Source organism: Argentina silus (genome assembly GCF_951799395.1).
Source record: "Argentina silus genome assembly, chromosome: 10".
Lineage (NCBI taxonomy): Eukaryota > Metazoa > Chordata > Actinopteri > Argentiniformes > Argentinidae > Argentina > Argentina silus.
Window position 1 is genome coordinate 12395874 of NC_139664.1, and position 10691 is coordinate 12406564.

General features: G+C 40.8%; 1 protein-coding gene across 3 annotated transcripts; it reads right to left on the minus strand.

Annotated features, from left to right (window-relative positions):
• Window positions 1-1860: 1860 nt before the first annotated feature.
• entpd3 (ectonucleoside triphosphate diphosphohydrolase 3) lies at window positions 1861-10272 on the minus strand. Of its 3 annotated transcripts, XM_083678755.1 has the most exons (10): window positions 10086-10272; window positions 8778-8900; window positions 8043-8160; window positions 7648-7807; window positions 7167-7326; window positions 6746-6973; window positions 5191-5448; window positions 4962-5072; window positions 4129-4266; window positions 1861-3043 (listed from the first exon to the last, which is right to left on the minus strand). In XM_083678755.1, exons 2-10 carry the CDS (start codon window positions 8895-8897, stop codon window positions 2852-2854), a joined length of 1485 nt encoding a protein of 494 aa, XP_083534881.1. In that variant the 5' UTR covers window positions 8898-8900; window positions 10086-10272; the 3' UTR covers window positions 1861-2851. The 3 variants fall into 3 exon arrangements, with proteins under 3 accessions (XP_083534881.1, XP_083534880.1, XP_083534882.1); XM_083678754.1 differs by lacking the exon at window positions 10086-10272 and having other exon boundaries at window positions 8778-9169; XM_083678756.1 differs by lacking the exons at window positions 1861-3043; window positions 10086-10272 and having other exon boundaries at window positions 4134-4266; window positions 4938-5072; window positions 8778-9178.
• Between the last annotated feature and the right edge of the window lie 419 nt (window positions 10273-10691).

Genomic DNA, 10691 nt, shown 5'->3' on the forward strand with positions numbered 1-10691 from the left:
CCTCAGCTGTCCCTGAGACACGGCAGGCCCAAGAGGACCAGGCCAGGCAGGCTGCCAGTGGGCCTGGGAATGAAGCACCTCCTCCTGCTGTTGTCCCTGAGGTCATAAGAGGACTCCTGTCTCCGTTTCAGCCAACCTGCCGGACACATCTGAAGATGAGGCGGTCAGGAAGAGTCCGAAGAGCCAACAACTACCAGCCAAAAATCATTGGACTCCCTGATCAGTCCACAGATAAGGCAGAGGATGTTTCGGCACTGAAGAGAAATAAGAACTTCGAGGTGAGTGTTTTTTTCACTATCATGTGACATGTGCCAGTGTTTGGTTGCCCCAAATCCAACTTCAACATACAAGATTCAAGTGTATTGTACTTATAAATCAATCCGGGCTGCCATTCACAGCTCACGCTATCAGTTCTCTGATGTATGTCCTTACCTTTTCCCTCTCTTTAGACTCACCTGATGAACCAGGCAGCTCCAGATGTCAGCAAAATCACTTTAGCCCTCCCGCAGATGCTCATACAGGCAGGAGACCAGCAGCTTCAGCAAAAGACTACCCTCCTGCAGTCAACCCACTGCCCAGGCCAGTGGGACAAGATGCAGTCAGGGCATGCCCATTGGGCCAATAATCAGCCTCCAACAGACGGTAGACTGTTGAAGCGATCAACAGAGGTTGATAATGAACCAACTCAAAAAAGAGTTAAGAGGCTCAATGTGAGTGAATTCTGTCACTGTCAGTTTTTTCAGACTTGTCAGACATGTTTTAGTAATGTTTTTGTGTTCTACAGTACCTTCTCATATCCAACTCCAACATATATTGTAAACATAAATCAATCACTCTGTTTTTGTTATTTTCACCAATATTTTTAGGCCACACAGCAAGATGCCACTCTTAGCACACACTCTTAGAAATAAAGGTTCTAATTAGTACCAAAAAGGGTTCTTAATTTGTCCCTGGAGGGGAACCCTTTTTGGTGCCATGTAGAACCCTTTTGGGTTCCATGTCAAACCCTTTTGGGCTCCATGTCGAACCCTTTCCACAGAGAGTTCTAAATGGAACCCAAAAGAGTTCTACATGGAACCCAAAAGGTTCTACATGGCACCAAAATGGGTTCTTCAAAGGGTTCCCCTACAGGGACAAATGAAGAACCCTTTTGGAACCCTTTTTTCTAAGAGTGCACACTATGAGTCCTGGTTCAACTCATTGATGTACACCCTTTTGCCCTCATTTAAGGATGAACAGATAATGATCCCAGCAGCACAGCACTGCAGTGCGCTACATTCAGGGCAGAGGCACTCAGGGAGCACTCGTAGGGCCAGCAGCCGTCCTGCAAAAGCCTGCAGACGAGCTCACCGCAGTCAAGCATGGGGTAAGGACAAAGAATCCTGAGAAGGAATCATTTTTGATTGTAGCTATAACAGGATCTATATGCTTTCTTTATATTTGATGTATGGAGACATGTTTGTAAAGACAGGACTATGATGATTTCAGCTGTGATGGACGGTGCACCCAAGGTTGACCATTGGCCAGCCTCTATAATTACCAGCCACATTCCCCAGGTGGGTGTTGCCCCCTGGGCCTTGAACTCGTTATGACTCAGGTCGTTATGACTCTAACTTGATCTAACATCACTGTCATTTATATACCACAGGTGGACCTGACACTGGCAGGAGAAAAGGGGACACATCTGAGGAAAAGAGCACAAGGTAGGTCCATAAAAAAAAATTAACTACTACAGCCAGCTGGGGGAGGGCTTGGGGATTACTAAACAATATGAAAAATAAATACATACATAAATAAGTAAACAGATTTGTTTTTAATAATTTATTTAAAAAAACAAACTAATTGCTTCCTGTATCGACTTTTGTATCATTTCAAAGTCTAATCAATAATCTATTCTAATGTTTTATCTGAAAGTATCACAGACCCAGGAGATGGAAGATGGGTCTATCAAAAAGCGAAGGACATAAACCAGGTGAGTTCATACATTTTGTAGTTTCATTTGGAGGTATTTTCATCAATGTTATTATGCCAACAACAAGCTGCAACAACAAGCTTCCAACACATCGTATCAGCCCTAGATGAGTTCATTGATGTACTGACTGTATGTCCTTACTTTGTCCTCTTAGGGATGACCTGTTGACTGACCTGGCGTCCCTAAACATGCAGAGCAGCTGACTTTCAGAGTCACCAATAAACATTATATTTACCAATCCTTTTTGGTGAGCCGACTTGTAATGTTAAGAGTTAAGAGGTAGGACACAGAAACTACAGCTGAAGATGGGTAATGTGTAAATGATATTTTACAGTTTATTTGGAATACATTGACCATTCACCCAACGAAATATGCAGTTAGACAAAGATTTACATACAACCATTAGATGGAAAACATGCAAACTATCAGAGGTAGATCACATTATTGGTAATGCCATCTAACAAAACATGTGAGTCATGATCGCATGTCTACCATGCTGCCTTCAATCAATGTAATGATTAAGCAATGCCGCAAGAGTTTATTAGTCAGTGCAAAAGTGAATCATTCCAGCTCCTGTACATTTAGACCTCCCTTTCAGAACTGACTTATAATTATAATTTGTTGCTGAGTCTTTCGGAATTGTCTCTGGTTTATCTACAGAACCCAAGGCATCATAGACCCTTAGTCTAAAGTGTACCCTCTCACCTTCAACTCACATGCTTTAAATGTCCTGAATTGAATCCTTCATCCTGATCATGATAATATCTGGTGATAATATGTCGCACATGTCTGTTCTGTTACCTGTACCCGTGTCTATGCGGCGACCTCAAGCATGGCCTCCTTTGGGGTGCACATGACCACACTCCCCTCTAGTGGCGATCAGTAGCAAGCACGCACTAACATGATGAGCAGGAACATGACGCTGATGATTGTCACGGCTGAGAACAAGAAGATGAGCCCCCCGAACACAGAGTTGGTCATGGGGAGATGTACCAGCTTGGCCTCAGCAGGAATCATACTGGAGAGATCCAGCATGTAGCCCAGACTCCAGCCTATGGAGGTATTGTGCACCTAGAAAGAAGGTCAAGAGGCAGAATGAGGCATGGCTGTAAGTTTCACTAGGGACGGTGAAACCTCCACATTTTAAAATGTTTTTTTTTCTCCGGAGATGTGGCTAGGTATTTATCAAGCAACCTGTTGATAAAGAATGTTGAAACTATGCAGAATTCCACAAAATATGCTTACAAAAAGCAACCATTTCCTCATGCACACGGCCTCTGCCCAAGGATTCTGCATTTCAGCATTACTGTCTCCCCCACATTTAGAATCAAACCTATGCCCATGGTACAGTATGAGGTCACTATAACATTCAAAAATCCTGACTTTTCCCAAACTTTATGCATACAGACAACAATGCACAATGCATTTTTCAAGTTGAGAAAAAGTTGTAAAGAACTGTGGTTATGTAATAAATAATTGAGGCAAACTGGCCCATCTTACATTACATCAACATTACTGTACTGTACATCTTTTGGACATCATTACAGTCTACAAGATGAAAATAATAATGTGAATAGGCCACAGTGTTTACAGACAACAATGCACAATGCGAAAATTCAAGTTGAGAAAAAGTTGTAAAGAACTGTGGTTATATAATAAATAATTGAGGCAATCAGGCCCAGAGGCAGTTGACTCATCCTTTGGATCCATCTTGCAATGCCTTCCATGGGAGAGGCCAAGTCTGATAAAAGAGCACCAATTTCTTTTGACACCAAAGAAATTAAGACAGACAGACAGTAGGTCACTTGTTGATGGCATGGACTATCGTTACCATGCGGGACAAATCCCCTATTTTTCATAATTTTGAAAAGGCTAACCACAGTCTCTGTGTTTAGGAAGATCCTTTATGTATAGCCAAAATTAGTTCCAATTAGTTCCTGGGATCATAAGGGAAGAATTTGGCCTTTTCCTTGTTTTGATCTTGGCCTCTGTCATCATAGCCACCATGTCTAATGGGGATCTGGTAGACTCAGAATGTGTCTATTCTGTTTTCTTGTTTTAAAAAAATATATATTTGGATGTCTTTTCCCCATTTTTAGCATTGCAAATATTGAACTATAATACAGTATGAATGTTATGAATTGTCATGCACCTACCTCTTTTTGGAACATAATATTTGTCCATGTCTCATCATCGAACTTATAGCCATCCACTAGTATAGTGGCGATGTAATGTATTGAATAGCAGTAACCCTTCAAGAATCGTTCACGTATCCAGACCCTTTCTTTCTTCAGCTAAAAAAAAAGACAAAAACAACATTGCATTAAAGGTCTGGAAATCTGGAATTCAAACAACAACAAAGCGCTCTCCCCGCCACTTTTTTGGTAAACAACTGAGGGATGGGGCTGGAGAAATGTAACCACTCTCAGTGTCATTGACATAGCTATGGATGGAAGGACTGACCTCCATGAGAGCAAAATGATAGTTTTAACCATGTTTTCAAGCGATACAGTGTTTGTTTACAATTGTATTGTTTACAAACAATGGAGTAAAACAATCTTATATTTTGAGTTCTGATGGAGTAAGAGAGTTGAACTAAGCACTCATGTGGCATTTATAAATTATATTCTTCAAAAATTGATGGCTATATATAATTCATTTAAAGGTCCAAAATTGATGTACCAATACCAGATTGCCCCTTGGAAAACATGTCACATGTCACATATCTTGTTGAGGTTAATCCCAAATACGAATAGATGCAATCTGTTGAAAGCATCCATGTCTAATGATGGATCTGTCTGTGTATACTGTACTTCCATTTAAAACATCACATAACAGAGACCCTGAGTCAGAACCTCACATCACAGTATACAGTTTACCTTATTCTTTTTATATACCTGCACTATGTACTAAGTGTACACCTATCTTAGCTGACATCAAATACTGCTATCATTTGTTTCTGTACCAGTATAGCTCACTGTTGGCTCACCGTTGGCCAGTCCCATGAGCAGAATTGGTCAGTGTAGTTTCTCCACTGCTCAATGGTGGAACTGCCTTTCAGGTAAAGAGCTGCAGCAGAGTAATAGAATCCAGCATAGGCCTAAGGGGACAATATGTGGCTTATGATCACAAACACACAATCACTTTATTTTCCCATGCAAGACATTGCTCAACAGCGCTTGTGTGGGTGGGTGGGTTTGGATGGTGTGGTGCATTACCTTAAAGTCCCCAGAGACAGGTGGTTGGTGAACACAATTAAAGGAGATGTTTCCCCTGCATGTCAGGTTAAATAAGTTGCGCACGGCATTCCTACAGAGTACTGACTCCGATGTCCCCACCAGGGTGATGTTCTTCTTAGGATCGTAGCCGACGGGGGTCTTTGTGCATTCAGTCCCATAGATGAACTCAGCTGTCACCGTGGAGTTGAAACCACGAGGGTAGCAGGGGTAAAGCACCTCTGTAGGGTTGTTGGAGTTCTGAGAGGAGATAAAGATACCACAGTAAAGATACCACATACAGTACAATATGTTCAATTATTGAATTTTGTATTATGGCACAGTACAGCTTCTCATAAAAAAGACAATCTGAAGGATTAATATCGGATCAGCTTGTTTAGTAACTTTAGTAGCAGGATTTCCTTTTCAATTCCATCAATGCCGTAAGTGAACTGAATTCTAAATTTGGTGATTGAAAAAAGGGCATTCATTTTCAATTACTTTTCAATACATCAATACAACATGAAACAATCTCAGTGTCTGGGTAAACTGTATGTTCCAGTAGTCAGCAACTTAACTGTTCTTTACATTCTTCTGTAAATTGAAAATAAAAAAAATAGAATTTGGAATTGAATTGGAGTTTTAAAATACTTCCTGAATTGAAGGAATTGAAAAGGAATTCGCCCCAACCCTGGTTAGTTGTATAGATATTTCAGCACCATCAGCTGTAGTTGGACTGCAAACATATTCTCGAGATGTCAATGCTTTTATATTGTTGTCTTCAAAATTAATGGCATGAGTTCTAAAAGCATTTTCTACAAAGCTAGCTTAACAGTGCATTTCCTACCAAGCTAGCAAAACAGCTGAAATGGTATGATCAATACGTTAATACCATAATGTACAGTAGTATCCTGCCGAAGCTCTCAGAGCCAATCAATGAAGTTCAATCAAGTTACATTTAAAAAGCAATTTTCACTTACTGTACTGTAGGTCTCAACATATTTAACATAAAAACACAAGTAAACAATGAGGAACTCTAAATAGACAATAAAGCAAGAAAATAAGTAAGTAAGCCTTGTGCAAGCCAGATCGGCCCATAGGGCAGGAGCCAGAAGGGCTAATCTGGCAGGAGTCTATCTCTGTTTTTGTAGTGTGAGGCAGCTTGATGTACTGTATCCACTGAACAAGACGCTAGCCTGTCACAGGGCCTTAGCCCCAATCCATCTCCGTAATGCTATGTGCCAATCAGAGGGGCATTGGGTCAAGTGTTTGGTGTTACTCGGCCGGGGATCGAATCCCTAACCCTCTGATTTCAAGGAGGACAAATAAGGCCACTGAGGTGGTAAATAGAAAAGTTAATGATTAAAATCCTTGAGAAGTGGAGAGGGTGAGGGATGTGCAGGGTAGTGCAGGAGACAAGCACAGTGCTGAAGTCACATCAGGCCACACAACAGGAAAGGAATCAGGTACATGGGTGGATACGGGTGGTCAGGAAGGGTAAAGTGGTGTTGCTGTAGAAAGCTGCCAGGATTAAATGAGAGATGACTTGACACTGTACCTCTACTATAGAAGCCATGACTCTCTTCTCTGCCTCGTTCTTCCCATAACACAGGAAGCTGTGAGTGTAGACGTTGTACTCGTAGCCGTACAGTGAGACTTTCATATAATCTTGTCCTCTAGACTCTTCTGGAACAGTGAAGGCAATCTGGGTCGACGCACCACCTAAATCCATGGACCCAACAGTCTTAGAACCATGAGGATGCACCCAGGCATTCCATATGCTTTTCTGCAAAACAGATAAAGGGTTCATGTTGAGAATGTGTTATATTAAGTCATTTCGAGTCATTTCATTCATAATGTGACTGCATTCTCATTATTTGTGTTTCTCTTCTAATGTTTGAAAAACTAAGCAAACACCCTTACATACAGACATAGTTTAATTACATTTGAGTGTAACCCAAGTTAAAAGTTTAGTGAACCTCCAGGAAATTGCCCATCAGGTAGTTGACAGTGATCCATCCATATAGCCCTTCCTCCTCTCCTGAGATGATGGAGGCATTTTGGAAATTGAAAGGCAAAGACCTGAGGTAGCTCTGCAGTTTTGATAAGATCTTGTTTGAGGCTGTTTCATCCTGTGAACTTGTAAAAACATAAAGTAATATTGAGATAATATCCACAGTCCAGCAGAGGTACAAAACAGATACAAAACAATATGTAGACTTTATACCAAAACAAGCCATTTCCAGTTCAAAAGTCACTCCCTCATAGAGGGATCTTCATGGATGGATCTACAGCAAGCACTCTATAACATGAGAACTGCATTATGGCATATGTATGGGAACTATTACAGTTTTGTTGTTTGTACTGTACAACTCACTGAAGTTCAACAATTAGCTAACAGGAGAGTCCAGTCAGGAACTGGCAAGGCTGAAACTGTCAGAGGGACGCACAAAGACTCACTGTAGTAGTCTCATCCCTGCTGTTGCACCAAGGAAGACAGGCGTTGCATTGTGCAGGGAATGGGGGATGAGTTTTGTGATGTTATCCATACAGGCTCTGATTGATTTCCATGACTCATCATCCCGTGTTTTGTTAACACCCATATCAGAGATACCTGGGCCTGCAGATGCATGTCAGACTGAGCTCAGATTCCTGCAGGACTTTAACACAGTGTTACAGTAATTGGCTGTATGAGGTTGCAGTGCATCTTGCATGCAAGTCCTCCATGCAAAGACGGAAATGTTCCATAGGCCTAAAGAAGAGATGATGACACAACCGTTATCTGAGCCTTATTTAAGCATGTGTTGGCTTTGACATGGGGATCACATCATAAATTAAATACCAGAGACACTCACCATGGACGTCACATTTCAGCTTCTCGCTCACCACCCCGGTGTTGTTCTCTTTCTCTGCTGGCCATTGGTAAAGATACATTGTAGAACGAGAGGATCCCGAGTCAATAACGATGCCATACTGCACAGAGAGAGGAGAGAAGGGGATCACACCAGATAGTCAACATGTTAGATCATAGAAAGTCAGCTTCTACAACTAGAGTCATGACTGCTCATTGTGTCATCATGAACGTTTTTAGTTGGTCCCTGATGGATGCACTCCAACTCTGATTACAGTAGCTAGATGCATTGCACTTATATGGTTATTATTGCAACCACAAAAGCTAAGAACACAGGCAGAATACAAAGACATAAAAAATGCAGCTTCTCTCTAACCACAGGGACACCACACTCAGTCAATCATCAGGGCTAAATGCAAATGTTTTGCCCTGCCCTTGAAACCTTTGTCTGGTTCTTGTCTGTCCTCACCTCAGTCCGCAAGGCTGCTAAATTGTTTGATGATTATATAGTCTCAAGCCATCCGGACCAGATATGCCGGTCACGTACAGTATGCAATTCGTGGGAGTATCGTACAGTATGCAATTCGTGGGAGTATCGTACAGTATGGAATTCGCTGGCCCAGCGAGGCTAATGTTTATACTACTCACCTTCCAACCCCCAACACTTCCCCAGCTGATTGAATGTCAGGGTGAATACATATGTGCTTCTTTGAGTAGAGAAGGATGTGGTTGTATTTACCTTGAGGCCTGGTGACTCATAGATCCGGTTATGACCCTGGATAATAGCGATAGCAGTGATGACTGCCACACTAGCCAAGAGAAAGATAAGGGCAAGGGCCGTCCAACGTTTCGATGCCATGACCTGTGCAGAGAAGAGGACAACATGTTTGCCTTTTACCGTTGTCATCCAGTCTAATAGCTGGTCTTCAAACGCAAATGCTGTGTCACTGCTTCACATGTGGTTATAAACAGTTACAACATAGTCATTATATTTGTGCGTTTGCAGTCAGATATAGCAATTACATCACTGACATTTATGTCTTCTCTTTTGAAAGCATGTTATCACCCACAGAACAGTTGTTACACAGAGGTCTGATAGCTTTAAAAAGTAACTACCACTGTTCACCACTTTGAACCAAACAGGTCATGCTTGTCATTTGTGAGGTTAAAGACTCTAAGAAAAGCTATTTTGAGGGCCTGATGCCTTTCACAGGTGCCAGAGCTGTAAACCATCAATCCATGTGTTTGAAATGTTTTTCCAAGCTCCCACGATACTGGAGACCTTTATAAGTGTTAAGTGAAATTGTGTGCTGTCAATGGTTATATTGACAATAACATTACGTAACACCTATATCTATATCATGACGAAGATGATATTGTTTCACATTACTATTGTACCAATTAATGCAGACCATCTTGCAGAACATAAGTTGGTTTTAAGGGTATCTTCATATATTTAACGATTACAACAAAGTAACAATACTTTCATCCACGAAAACTGTGGAATACTGTACATAGTTTCTATACATTTTAATTACAAACTATTTTAATGCATGTATATATGTTTGTTCTACATAATCCACAAAAAAAAAAAAAAAAAAAAGATCTACTAATTTTTTAATCCACTAATCCTGAACATCCTGTAGATAGTAGTGCATCCTATTGCCTCATACTGCCTCCTGCTGCATCCTGTAGCTCTCAGTGCCTCAGGGTATTGACCTAGCCCAACGTGTTTTGCAAATGATTGTCGGTCCATGAAGATCTATCTGTCTACTTTCTGTTTGAACTTCACCCAAGACAAGGCACATGCCACTTTATGGGTTAATTCCCATGAACATATGAGGTTATATAGTATATATGTATGTATATATATATATATATATAGTAAACAAATGCATGCATGTATATTTTGCATGTAATTTAATATTTAATTTAACTTCCAGTTATGGTATTTAGGGTTACGTTTAAGGAATAAACTGCCCACACAGAATGATATATACTGTAGCCCTGTTGTTTCCCTGAATTAAAGAGAAATCTGTTTGCTTACCTCAGAGTGTGGAAGTTTCTCAGACAGAACCAGAGCACATATAAGTGTTTTTAAGAATGCAGCTTGTCATTGACCAGCCTGCCAGGACTGGAGCAATGTACTTAACGAGGGAGGGGCTCCACATACACACCCTGTGGAGATCCCGCCCACTCCATCAGACCATTATCCAGAGAAGGGGGGGGGGTGTTGTCCATGTTATTGAATTACTGCATATTGTGGAAAGAAATCTATTGTGGAAAGATAATCTGCCTATATCAGAGTTAAATCTACTGTTAGATCATTGCCATGAACAATGATGAAATGCAAGTGGATGTGAAGTGTTTGATTGGGTGATTGATCTTCTCATGGTCAATCAATCAATCAAATGTATTTGTATAGCGCTTTTTTACAAATACAATTGTCTCAAAGTGCTTTACAATAAGAATAATACAGACAATATAAACAATGACACAATACAAACAATATTAACTAACACCCAACTGTTGACCCCCCAAAAGCAAACCAGTGGGGAGAAAAACATAAAGCACATTAAATGTTAATTCAGAACAGACCAGTGTGAAGAATCTGTTTGTGCATGCTCCTTACTTTATCTCAGGATATCAAAGG